A 14164-nucleotide genomic window follows, 5' to 3' on the forward strand; every position below is an offset into this window, starting at 1 on the left:
CAACCAAATTCTCAAACGTGGCAACTTGATGGTCTCAGCCCAGTTACCAATTAGCGTGCGTCATCTGGTCGAGCACCAATTGGGTCGAGGCTCAAAAGAAAGCCGTCCCTTGGTGTGGACCAATTAGTTTCAAGGACAATGCATATATTATCATAGTATGTTTTTGTTTGCATTTTGACTGCAGGTATTGTGGTTAATGCAGACATGAATCCTTGTAAGAAGGTTTCAGTTTTGTTGCCAGAAAAAAAAGGGAAAAAACCCTATTATTACATTTTGGTACTGGCAAAGGAGGTCTAATGATGTAAAAGCAAAACCCCATCAAACAAATTATTTTAGATTTTTCACTTTGCCAAACTTGGGAAATGCAAAAAAAATGGCAGTTTGACTGCATGCGGAAAAGCGCGTCCTTTCGTGTGCGGATACAAAAAAAAGGTCACGGGAAAGAATCTCGGAACCGGTTCTGTGAAGTCTCCTTCCACGGGGCCTTTTGACGTCGCCAGCGGCGTGATGCACTGCTTCCTCTCGCGCCGTGGTGCCGCTATCACAGTTTGACAAAAACACTTTCCGGAAAAAAAGACGCTAAATAGAAGTTAAAGGAACAAAGAAAGAGCGCTCAACTGAATCTTTACGAACAAACGTGCCAACATCGAGAGCGCTCGGACGGTGTGGTGCGTCCGTCTGTTGTCCACTAGGCGGCGCTGTAGCCCCTAGAGACGTGAAAGTGGCAGCCCTTGCCCGTCGTGTCGACTGCTGTTGCCTCGTGTGAGTGGAGCTGCCTCCTGTTCGTCGCTCTGGCACCAGCCAGAGAGGCTGCGTCGCCTCTGTGCGATTTATGAACCTAAATTAGTTCATAAGCCTAAATAGTTTACTAATTGACCCGTGCTCGCACGCTACTTTAACCTAATTGGGATTTAAGAATGACAGCCGTTACTCCATTTAAAGATTACAAAACTATTCATCGTAAATAGCCAACATATCCAAAATTGACCCAGTTAGACTTTTTGGTCGTGATCTCAGGTTTCTGTTTCGGTGTAAGTTTTTTTATTATACATTTTTCCAGTGTGACGAATTTTGATTCATAATTGCGAACCGCATGTCTTCTCGCGTTCTTGTGTGCCGTGAAAGCGCCGGTACACGCACAGAATTGAGTCGTGCGCGAGCACTCGCTCGGTGCGCGGGACCATGATTTCCGCGCCTTTCTCGCATGCGCGTGCCGTGTACGCATGCCTCGATGGCGAGTCGTTAAAAGAAGAAGGCACGGTACGATGACGGGAGTAACCCAAAAGCCTGAACATTCCGTCTGTTGTCTCTTCCCCGCTGCAAGTTTGAGCAGTACGGCTTTTTCCAGCCAGAGAGCTGGACCTATTCCTCCAACCGCAACGCCATGCTGGGCCCTTTTGGCGAGCTGCTCACCGAGAAGGACATTGCGAGTCTGGAGAAGCAGATCGAGAGCCTGCAGCTCCTGAAGAACGTGCAGGAGGTGGAGACCAAGCTGGTGGTGCTGGAGCAGGAAATCCACCAGATGATACTGCCGCCCACCGTGGAGGTCGTGGACAGCCGCTTCGCGACGGGCGCCGACTCCGTGCGGGCGCTGCCCGGCTGGTGCAGCCGCGTGTCGGGCCTCCTACGAAGCATGGCTTTCCTCGTCAGCAGCTTGGGCCACAAGGACATCGCGGGCCCCAAAGTCGGGCCCGCCGCTGCCCCGCCTATCGCGGAAGCACGGAGAGGTCTGGAGAACGGAGGGGCGCGCAGCAACGGCGCCGGCGGCGGCTTCGGCGGCGCTAAACGGCAGCGCGGCCCGGATGACTGCGGCGGCGCCGGCGATGGCGGCGTCGGGCAAGAGAGCCCGCGCAATGAGCCGGGCCCCGTCGCTCTGGAGGAAGCACGCGCGAGCGAGGAATGGAAGGCGAGCACGTCGGTGATCCGGACGCAGTCGTTCGGCTCCACCAGGGAGGAGGTAGAGTGGGAGATTCAGCAGTTCGGCGTCTCGGTCAAGATGCTCAAGTCCAACTTCGAGCCCGGCGCCGTAAAGTCGGCGCCGGTCGCGTGCAACGGCCAGGGTGGCGGCGGCTGCGGAGGAGGAGAAGAAGGCAGACGTGTGGAAGCGACACCCGGCGAGGCGGCTCAGCCATCCGGGGCAGAGGATCCGCCGCGGGCGCCGCTGCTGCCGGTGAAGAGCGTGGACGATGACGCGTGCCGCCTGGAGCTGGGCGGGGAGCCGCCCGCGGTGGCGCTGCCGTCACCGTCGTCGGAGGGCGGCGTCACGACCGCCATGACGGAGGCGACGGTGCGCGAGTCGGTGGAGACGCGAAAGGTGCGCACGGTGCTGCTCTTCCTGGGCCACTGGAAGAAGGCCGTGTACTCGATGTCGTTCGGAGTGAAGGGCGACAGGCAGGGGGGGGGCTCCGGCACGGCCTCCTCCTCCGGCACCGTCGTCGCAGCAGGCGACGCGTCGGCTTACGCGGAGCTGGACGCTGCGGTCGCGGCGTCGGCGATGACGGGCGAGGCGGAGCGCGAGCGCACAGAGGACGAGCGCCTCCTCTACTTCATGAAGCAGCGGCAGGTGGTGAACAAGCTCATCGGGCACTGGCGCCTCATCATCGCCCGCGTGCCCTCGCGCCAGATCCGCCACCTGAGCCGCGCGCCGGCCGCCTACTCCCCCGAGCAGTTCCTGCCGCACGTCAACGGGCGGCCGCCCGCCTACGACTCGCTGACCCTCGACCTCTTCATGCTCGGCTACTTCCAGCTGCTGGAGATGCCGATGCCGCGCGCGGAGCGCCGCGCCCGCCACCTCCTCTGCTTCGAGATGTTCGACCGCCTCGCGAGCCACCCGTGGGAGACAATCCGGGACTTCCACCGCGCCGTCGTCGCGGAGGTGTCGGGCGGGTGCCGCGACTGGCGCGACGGCTTCGAGGACGTGAAGCGGCGCTTTTTCGGCGACGTGGCTCGCCGGGCGTCGGCCGCGTCGAGCGGCGCCGACGCCGGGTCCGGTCGCGACCGCGGCGACCCGGCGGCCGCCGGCGCCAACGCCGTGAACTGGGACTCGCGGCGGGCGTCCGAAGTGAGCCTGCCGAGCTACTGCGGCAACACGCCAACCGAGGAGCAGGGCGGCCGCTGCGGCGCGCGCCGGCGCTCCGACTCGGTGCAGGTGATCTCGGAGCTGGGAGAGTTCAGCAACGATGAGATCTGCCGCTACATCGACCGCAGCTTCTCCTTCTGGAAGGAGAAGGAGGCCGAGCTGTTCGACCTGTAGCGCGCGCACGCCCCCCCGTGTCGCGTCGCGTGCCGTGTCCCTTTCGTGCCCCGCGAGTCGTGACGCGCACACGCGTTTGTGTCACGCCGCAGCATGTAAACCGCTGTTGCGTATTTATTTTGGTGACTTGGCGATGTTGATGCCGATTTGTGTTGGGTTTTTTTTGCTACTACCTAGGAAAGCCTCGCTGGACCAAAGGTATTTTTTTCTCAGGAGGGTCCTGCACTAGGATGTTTGGCCAGCTCGATTAATGAGTATTTTGTATTGGGGGGGGGGGGGGTCAGAAATACATTACAGCAGCATCTTGTTGCGTTGTTGTACTGCCCTCTGTTGCCCAGACCGTAGCCCCACAGCAGCCACCCAAACATGGTGCAGATCAAGACTTGGCTCCCCAGAGGCTAAGAGATCAGGCACATTCGGGGTGATGTAATAATTTTTTTGCGTTCTTCATTTACCATCTTATTTGCTTCGTGGGGGGTTTATTTGTTTAACAATAATGAGACTAAAGCTCGGCGAGTCGGGTGAAGAGTCTATTCCCATCATTGGCTAAGTTATTTTTGTATGTCAGCATGTTTTATTTCCTCTTGGGTAGGTGGGCAAAGGACACAAGGGGTGTCTGACACCCTGGGCCAGCACAAGCACCTCTAGTTTTAGTTTATTATTTAATAATTTCAAATTAAAACTAGAATCAAATGAATAGAAGAAGTCTGAGAGGATATCCACCGAAGAGATGGAGGGATTAAATCGCCTCTGCTTCAGGAGCTTGCTGGATTATTATTTATCAGAGCGGAGGGTTGCGAAAAATGCTGGCAACTTGGGGGAAGTCTTCATCTGGTCGTGGAGTGACCGTGACTCATGGTTTCTACAACACGAATACATAAATAAATGCTAACATGTGAAATTGATCTCAAGAAACAGCGGTCACGGTTGAAGCAATGTCGAGCGTCACACACGAGGCCTTTCTTAGGCCTCGCCAACCCAGGATTCGCCTTCTGTTAACATCGTTTATTCCTTTATGATATTGCCATTACCTTGATGCTGTTTAGTAAGAGGAATTTAAAATGCATTTAAAATGCCTCTTACTATTTCAAATGCCTCTCTGAAAATGCCTCTGCCCTATGAGTCTTTTATTGCTGAGGCCTATTGCAGGCTTCGTTGAGATGCTACGTGGAGGATTTTTGACACTGAAAAGTGGCGTCGTATGAAAGGGTTTCTTTGGTCATTAAAAATACATACATTTTAGAAATATTTCTCCCACAATTGCACAAATGACACTATGTAACACAATTTTTGCTCCTGGGTAGTGTTATTTCATAATTTTTCATGCCTAGAAAGTTTAGAAAATCGCTATTATTCCTCACAAACTTTGCTTTTGTGACCAGGACAGTGATATTTTGAAATTGACCTATTTTCATTGAGAAAACAGGTGAATTTGTATCTTTTCATTCACATAAAGTCAGAAAAATATATATGAATCAAAATTAACATATATTTATACTACAGTAATACAAAAATAACTACAATAGATTTAGAAGCGAGTAGTTTTTCGAGATTTACGATTATACTGTAAATCACTTTGACGAATCAGCCCCCAAATGTAGTCTCCCATCATGTTCTCGTTATACTGTCCTTGGTAGCGGCGTTCAAAGTCCAGTATATCCTGGTGGAAGCGCTCGCCTTGCTCCTCCGAGTACGCTCCCATGTTCTCGAATTGATCAAGATGAGCATCAAGGACATGGACTTTGAGGGACATCCTACAGCCCATTGTGCCGAAGTTCTTCACCAGAGTCTCAACCAGCTCCACGTAGTTTTCGACCTTGTGATTGCCCAGGAAGCCACGAACCACTGTGACAAAGCTGTTCCAAGCCGCTTTCTCCTTACTAGTGGGCTTCTTGGGGAATTCATTGCACTCCAGGATCCTCTTTATCTGTGGTCCGACAAAGACACCGGCTTTGACCTTTGCCCTCAGCTTAGGGAAGAAGTCTTGAAGGTACTTGAAGACTGCCGACTCCTTATCTACAGTTCTGACAAATTGTTTCATAAGGTCCAATTTGATGTGCTGTGGTGGCATCAGCACCTTCCGGGGGTCCACTTGACTTCCGGGGGTCCACATGACGTTCCTCCCCATAGAGAACTCAGTCCACTGTGGCCAGTCCCGCCTGTGGTAGTGTGCCTTGGTGTCTAAACCTTTTATAGTCATTTTCTATTACTTTAGTATAAATACATGTTCATTTTGATTCATATGTTTTTTTCTGACTTAATGTGAACGAAAAGACACAAATTCACCCGTTTTCTAATTTAATATAGGTAAATTTCAAAATATCAATGTCCTGGTCACAAAAGCAAAGTTTGTGGGGAATAATAGCCATTTTCTGTACTTTTGAGGCATAAGCAATTAGGAAATAACACGTACTACCCAGGAACAAGAAAAAATGTAGTTACACAGTGTGATCATCCGGTCACAACTGTGGGTTTGTTACATTGCCTGGTAAAGAATAATATGCTGATAACCATACTCTTGGGTCTTTCGGTAGTCACGTAGATAGAAAAATAATAAAGTAATACAAAAAATCACGACGTTTCGATCGTAACACAAGCAGGCGGACTGCTAGAGCAGGAAGAAATATATCCTGTATTTGTCTTATTTGGTTCTTTCGGTAAGGTCACGTAGAATGAGAATATATCCTGTATTTGCTTGTGTTGCGATCGAAACGTCGTGATTTTTTATTATTTTTTTTTATCTCCGTGACTTTACCGAAAGACCCAATCAGTATGAATTCCTGCAGTCACGAAGGCTTCAAGTCAAGATTCTGCTAAACAATGAGTTTATTTTATGATTGACGGTGGTATAAATATTCTGTTTGTGGTGGGGTTTTTATTCGTTATTTATTGATTTGTAAAATGTCCCTATTAAACATCGCTCACAAGCATTCATTAATACCAGCACCAGGATACCCTGCACAAGTCCGTACTGTGCATATAATGGGGCAATTTAATATGGAACACGACACTTAAAAAAAAGTTATACCCAAAGTTAATTTGTATAGATACGACTAAAATCACGGCATAGGTTTACAGAAATTCAAGCTTAAGGTCCTGCAGGATTTTCTTTTATTCCACAATAATTTTACATTTCAATCATGTCCTGCCTATGGCATCCGAAGGAACTGCACAGGACATGGCCGCACATACATTCAGCAGGAACTACATTTGGCAGCAACTTTGGCACCGTCTCGCTACTGCAGCCGCGATGTTTGGATGAAGAATGGCCTGCAATCCCCACTCATCTCTCCTCACCTTGTCCATACACGTACTGGTTTGCACTCTGGGATTCGCTCAATACGTATTGATTCGCGGCTTGAAGATGGTAGCAGTTAGACAATTGGTCCCAATCAGTTAGATAGTCGGTACCAGTCAATCTGATCTATCTGTTGAAATGTTTTTTCTTGCTCTTCAGCTCAGGTCACGCGTTTTCTCATTCGTGAAACGTGGATTCCGGAAGAAAAATGTTTTTGTGTATTTTCTGGGTGCGTTGCTCACGTACGTGAAACTTTTGGTTCGGAGTCTGGATGCAGAGTGATGGAAAAAATTATTAGTTTGGTGGATGACGATGCTTTGAGGCACGAAACATGGTCGTTGTAACACTGATGGAAACACAAGCATCGTGTTTATTGACACAACAATACAATTTAACCATGATTTGCGAGATATGTTTAATACCCCAGTCTGTAGTATAAGCCTCTTATAACTAAAGTGTAATAGTAATAATTACAGTGCACACTTTAAAATGTCAAACGTAATTCTTTTCACCTTTTTCATAGTATCGGCCACTTTTTTTTAAAGAGTAAAAAAACGTAACATGTTTCATTATTTGTCAATGGGAACATGCCCATTGACAAATAATACATCTTCCCTTTCAAATCCCGGGCCTTTATGATAGCGGGCGAGAGGCTCACTGGCGCGGGACGTCGTTTACCAAGGGGAGAGCCGAGTCCCTTGGCCTCCAAAGCGGCGGGTAGTCACCATGGACGGTGGCTGCCCAGAGACCGGCGCTGTCAGGGCTGTGTCTGTACACACCCCCCCCCTACCCCGCCATGTAAACCGCCCCTCGATGTGACAATAAATTTCATTGTGAAAATCGGGGGTATCCGTCACTTATTTATACATTTTATTATCACCATCAATAATTCACATCCCTATGACTTATTGATTCATTTGCCTGGGCAAACGGGGCTGCTCTGGCCACGCAGGGCTCTAATTAATATTTCATCAGCCCCCCCCCCGGGTGTCGGGTGACTTCTGTCCCAGGGTGGTTCGCCCCCTTTCGCTTCGCCGAGCTGCCCGCGCGATCAAATGGCTCCCTCGCTCTAGGAGTCGGTGGCGCTTCTTCACCGGCGCGTCGCGCGACATCACCCGGCGACGGACCGAGAGAGAACGCAAAACCCTGAGCTTGCCTTTTTTTACATTTTGATTTCTCGCGGCCACGCGAGTCTCGGCCGTCGCCGGCACGCCGGCCTGCCCTCGACGAACGATTGAAGAGCCGTGGCGTGCGAGCGGAGGGGAACGGGCGCCGCGTCGGATGCCCTCTCGGCCGCCAGCTAACGACGCCCGTACCCTTTACCGCTCTTGCTTGTGCCGCAGGTGGTGGAGGAGTCGGAGCGGCTGGCGAATCTGCCGGCGTGGAGGCGCGAGATCGTGCGGAAAAAGCTGGAGGATGAGAAGTACGTGTGTGTGTACACGTGAGAGTACGTGTGTGTGTATACACGTGAGAGTACGTGTTGTTTGTGTGTGTGTACACGTGAGAGTACGTGTGTGTGTACACGTGAGAGTACGTGTGTGTGTACACGTGAGAGTACGTGTGTGTGTGTACACGTGAGAGTACGTGTGTGTGTGAACACGTGAGAGTACGTGTGTGTGTGTACACGTGAGAGTATGTGTGTGTGTATGTACACGTGAGAGTACGTGTGTGTGAACACGTGAGAGTACGTGTGTGTGAACACGTGAGAGTACGTGTGTGTGAACACGTGAGAGTACGTGTGTGTGAACACGTGAGAGTACGTGTGTGTGAACACGTGAGCGTGCATGTGGGGAGCGGTGGCTGGTGCATTGCACTAACTAACAATCAGAGTTTAATTCACGCTCGCTGCTAACATCAGTGACGCGTCTCTGACCCAGTTGTAGGCCTCCCGTAAGGTGCCTCAGGCTTAAATTGGCACTTGGTGCGATGCGTAAACGCCAGCACTGGGGAGACAAAGGTGGCCGGGCGTGGTGCTAACCCGCCCCCCACCGCTGCCTCGTGTTGCTCGCTAACAGCACCTGGCGAGCGGTCCGCTCGAGTCCGCTCCACGGTTTACTCGCCGCTGGTGGCTAGGGCAGGTGATTGAGCAGGTGAAAGTGTGCACCGTCATGTCGCACCCCCACCCCCACTCTCATCACCACCATGGGGTGGATCCTGTAACAAAACTCGGACCCGGCGCAGGGCGGTGCATTGGCGCGTGTGCGCGTTACGCGCGTGCGTGATGCATCGTGCGCGTGATACATCGTGCGCGTGATGCATCGTGCGCGTGATGTATCGTGCGTGTGATGCATCGTGCGTGATGCATCGTGCGTGATGTATCGTGCGTGATGCATCGTGTGTGTGATGCATCGTGCGTGATGTATCGTGCGCGTGATGTATCGTGTGTGTGATGCATCGTGTGTGTGATGCATCGTGTGTGTGATGCATCGTGCGTTACGCGCGTGCGTGATGCATCGTGCGCGTGATGTATCGTGCGTGATGCATCGTGCGTGATGCATCGTGCGTGAGATGCATCGTGCGCGTGATGCATCGTGCGCGTGATGCATCGTGCGCGTGATGCATCGTGCGCGTGATGCATCGTGCGCGTGATGCATCGTGCGCGTGATGCATCGTGCGCGTGATGCATCGTGCGCGTGATGCATCGTGCGCGTGATGCATCGTGCGCGTGATGTATCGTGCGCGTGATGTATTGTGCGCGTGATGTATCGTGCGTGATGTATCGTGTGTGTGATATGCGCATTTTGTCGCTGTGGGTGGCTCGCACCGTAGGTGATAGCTCCCAGTGGCCCTGGGCCTTCCAAAGAAGAGTGGATTGATGTGTCTTTCTTTTCGTGAATCGTGGGGACGTTTACCCGAGTTAAAATGTTAACGTGAATGCTGTTTAGTCGCAGAATCGGCCCGTGTATTTAAAAGGAGAGTGTAATGTTATCCTGAATAAATCCGCTGCGCAGACACGATGGTACTGACCGCAGCACAGAGGGGTCGTCGTTCTCGCTTCGTGTTCTTGTACGCGATCGTTTTTACTGTCGACTTGATGTTGTGTTTTTACCAAGTGAGGAGACATTGAGAGCAGGATGCGTCAGTCGCATTTGGAAGAGTGACCTGGCTTGCCAGAAATCAACGTCTGTTCGTTGTACAACACGTTCATTGTTACTCATTCGTGTTCCTTTATCTGTTGTCACTTTCAGGGAGAAAAAAAGGTAAGCACCCTATGTCCTCCCCCCCCCCCCACTTGTATCACCTTGCTCACCCTGCTCACCTTGCTTCACCTTGCTCACCGTGCTCACCTTCCTCACCTGACTCACCTTGCTACATCTTGCTACACCCTGCTCACCCTGCTCACCTTGCTCACCTGACTCACCCTGCTCACCTTGCTACACCTTGCTCACCCTGCTCACCTTGCTCACCTTGCTACACCTTGCTCACCTTGTTCACCTTGTTCACCCTGCTCACCTTGTTCACCTTGTTCACCTTGTTCACCTTACTCACCTTGCTCACCTTGCTACACCTTGCTCACCTTGCTACATCTTGCTCACCTTGTTCACCTTACTCACCTTGCTCACCTTACTCACCTTGCTCACCTTACTCACCTTGCTCACCTTGCTACACCTTGCTCACCTTGTTCACCTTGTTCACCCTGCTCACCTTGTTCACCTTGCTACATCTTGCTCACCCTGCTCACCTTGCTCACCTTACTCACCTTGCTCACCTTGCTACACCTTGCTCACCTTGCTACATCTTGCTCACCCTGCTCACCTTGCTCACCTTCATCACCTTGCTACACCCTGCTCACCTTGCTCACCTTGCCAGCTGACTGGTCATGACTGGATTTAGTATTTGGGTAGAAGTGATCTGTCGGGTTGTTGGTGTTGATTCGTGTTCCATGATTCGATGGCGGTAATGATGGCATTGGCAATATGGCATGTTAGATGGTGACATGATAATATTCAGAATTTGATGGGATGATAGTCGATTATTGACAATAATAAGATGCTAGGCTAATTATTTGGTGATGTTTTGTGTGCTATGAAGGAGGGCCACGCAGTGTTATTGACGAACTCGTTGAGTTTAATTGTGTTATGTTCTTGTTATAAAGTAGATGCTTCGGTGAACTGGGTAAGATGTTAATTAACAATAATAAGAGGGATTTTGAGAAAATAGTGACAAATCCTGTTATTTTAAAATAAAATGTTATAGTCAATGTTTGTGGACGATAATGATGATTATATTGGTATTCATTACATTAAGGTTTAATTGTTATATTTTTGACAGTATGCTCAATCTTTGCTGTTGTTCGATTTTACAGTTATTAAGTTTAACAGCCTCATGTTCAATACTTGATGATGATTTAGATGACGTCATCATCTCAAGAACAGCAATGAAGGAGTTTGACGGTACGATGCTGGTGACGCTTATAACTTGATGATGATGATGATCAGGGTGATGACGACGTTGATGGAGACAATGATTGTGACGACGTGAATAGTACCGACGGTGATCGTGGCGATGATTCCGTTGCCCGGCTGTCTCCCGCCTCGCGCTCCGCCTAGAATGGAGGAGGAGATCGAGCGTCAGAAGCAGGAGGATATGCAGCGCCTGCAGTCGGAGCGCATCCAGCAGCTGGGCTATGACGAGGACAAGCTGGCTCCGTGGCAACGCCAGCTCATCCTGCGCAAGGGCGACATCACCAAAAACTAGCGCGTGTGTGCGTGTGTGCGTGTGTGCGTGTGTGCGTGTGTGCGTACGCGCGCACGCACACACGCGCGGCACAACGCTGCCCGTTGCGTTCCGTAAGGAGGGGTGGGGGGTCGCCGGTCGGGTGGGCGTGACGTGCGTCCTCCCCACGCTGACGCTGACGACGACGACACTAACGATGACGACGCCGCTGACGACGACGGGAGAGAGAGAGAGAGAGAGGTGCGCCCACACGTGGGTTCCGTTCGACCAGGGGAAGCTCGCCGAGCGTGGGTTTGGCACGGTTGCCGTCGCGCGGCTCTTTGTGACGAACGAGGGGCTTTCGCTCTTGGGTTTGCGGGCGAGCGCCGGGCAACCGTGTGACATCCACTCGCTGGGCGGGGGGGGGCCTTCGATGGAACGGAGGCAGCGGTGCCGTCTGCCCGCGAGCGGCGCATCTTGGTCATCGGGGGCTACGGTTAACGCCGCCGCTTCCGACGGCAGGCGGGGATTGTCCCGAGATGCGGCGGTGGCTCGCGGCGTTCTGACAGCGGCGAGGCTCTTCGGCCGCGCCGCGGGCACACGGCGACGCAAGCTCGATGCGGCGGTCGTCGTCGGAAGTGAACGTCCATGGGGGATAATATTCCGCTGGCGTATGAAAGTAGCAACGTTTAGAACGGGCATGTCGAGTGTAGCTATCCGGGTGGGGGATAGTGCGTGCGTGCGTGCCTGGCAGTCGCTCGTAGGAAAGAAAAGTGGTGTTCAGGTGCTCGTCTCATGATTATGACTTTAGACACACGTGCGTTTGTGTTTAATACACATAACGCATGTGTGTGTGTGTGTGTGTGCAAACGGGGGATTTTTGTGTCGGAAGAACATGACGGTAGTACGCATACATTATAAGATAAACAAAACTTCCTTATTACAGCCAGATAATTCTACGTATAGTTTGAGAGCCGTGTGAAGACGTTCACGATGGTTATTATTGATCCTGTGTAGTTTGTTTCACGGTCGAGGGTGATGTTTGTCACCAGTCGAGCCCTGTGCTGTGGTGTTTCGGTGATGCCTCGACACCCGTTATGCTACATTCGAGCTGTTGAGTCATTTTAACACAAACTGAATGACTGGAGTGGCTAAACCATGACCACGGGGTAACCCCAGAACCCATGTCTTATAGTTTTTTGAGCCAACCATCCAATCCCTAACCTAAGTTACATAAAAAAAAATTGCCAACTCCTTTATCCGATTTTAATTCATTCTTAACCGACGTGCACGGAGATGAAATATGCTTTATTTTTAACAAGCGCTCGCTCGATTAACAGAAACGCATTTAAACTAAAATACAATTCAACGTGTTCGGTGAACGTCTCCTGCGCGTCGCCACGCGTAGCTTTACGTCTGTAAAGGATAGGAAAGGCGATCGTCGATGCGGCTCGAGGCATTTTCGACCGTCCGCGCTGCGCGAAGCGGCAAAGTGGCAGCCATGCCCCCGAAGCGTCACAAGCGGTCGCGCGTCATCATGGCGGGGAGCGCTCCGATTGGCTAAGCGAGGAGGGCGCCCCGAGGGACGATCGCTCACGCGGCTGTGGCTCCGAAACCCGAGCTGGGGGACGGTGCCGAGCCACTTGAAACGTTTAAAAGCGTACACTTTAGTCGTTGAAATACTTCCAATGTATTGCCATATTAAAAATGAACTTAACTACATCGACTGTGATTATTACATGGAATATGCTAGCGGCCGTTTTAACTGTAGCTTCGTCGTCTAAACAGTATTTGTATTAACATTGGCCAATACCAGGATGGTGACGGTGCGTAGGTGAGAGATAAATCGAGGGGATACTCCTCAACCGCGTCGCCCAAGTTTCGCCTCCAAATCGCTTGTGCAATTTAGCTCGATCACCCATCCCACCCCTTCCCCCGCGCCGTGTAACTCACGCTTGCGTCACCTCGCTCCCCGTATTCCACGGAACTGGAAAGCATTGGGATTGCTTCTGACCGCGCTCCACCACTCAATAAAGTCGACCGCTGAGGTTATTTCCTAGAAAACCCCCTCTTGTCGCGAAATCGTATCGTCATAATACTATTATTAAAAAAATAACAATCTATGCCTCGAGTTTGTTGGCTGGCTGCTCGCTGGGCTCCTCTCCACCCCAGCAGTAATGCTGCTGCTGCTGTTCGTGGCTGCTGCGGGCCGTGACGAATGACGACGACAACGCTGCACCAGAGCTGGCCTCCACCCGAGCGGTTCTCCTGGGAAGCTGTGGGGCTTGCGAGCGTCCGTCTGCTGGAGAAGGTGCTGGAACAGGACAAGAATCCTGCAGCGGAATGGTTGCTTCATTTAATTAATTTTGCAGGCCTATATGGAGAAATTTGATGCGGCTTTGCCCAATTCAAAATGTCATAGCTAGATCACATAGATACACCTATTCAAAATGTCATAGCTCGATCACTGCTCGATCACTAAATATATTTGGGCTAAACCACGCCCAATTCCTCCATGTTTGGGTCTGGACTGTGCACACGATGAATCATCCATTCTGTCGAGGGATTCGTTGTCCTGTTACAGCGCTGATGTTGCAACCACTGTCATCCCATTTCTAATTTCCGAATGAAATTCAAGCTGCACGACGAGCTATCAATTCGAGACTGGAAAACCCGAGGTGGAATCTCTCTCCTCTTCAACCTGAACCCGTTTGTGAGTTACTTCCCGCTGGTTGTCCGATTAGCATGGATCACGATCACAGGGCACAATTCACATCCGTCGGTCTGTGTCTGGTGAGTTGTCAGTTTGTGGCTGTGGGGGACTCCACAAAAATGGGACTCAAGGGCGGACTGACGGAAAGTAGCCAATTGGTGACTACACCGTGCCTGATGAGTTATCAGTCGGCCACATTCGCTCTGATCGACACCTTGATGGTGATCCGAGACAAAATAAAGGA

At 51.4% G+C, this 14164-nt stretch overlaps 1 protein-coding gene across 1 annotated transcript in view; it reads left to right on the forward strand.

The window, feature by feature from the left end:
* The window catches only part of ESPN (espin), a 72432-nt gene extending 64571 nt beyond the window's left edge, over positions 1-7861 (forward strand). The window contains exon 12 of the mRNA XM_076072794.1: positions 1294-7861. Coding sequence (XP_075928909.1) covers positions 1294-3253 — 1960 coding nt within the window. The 3' untranslated portion in view covers positions 3254-7861. The remainder of the gene's footprint in view (positions 1-1293) is intronic.
* The last annotated feature ends 6303 nt before the right edge of the window (positions 7862-14164 follow it).

The sequence above is a fragment of the Petromyzon marinus genome, chromosome 39 (genome assembly GCF_048934315.1).
Source record: "Petromyzon marinus isolate PM22_M1 ecotype Great Lakes invasive population chromosome 39, UKy_Petmar_22M1.pri1.0, whole genome shotgun sequence".
Taxonomy (NCBI): domain Eukaryota; kingdom Metazoa; phylum Chordata; class Hyperoartia; order Petromyzontiformes; family Petromyzontidae; genus Petromyzon; species Petromyzon marinus.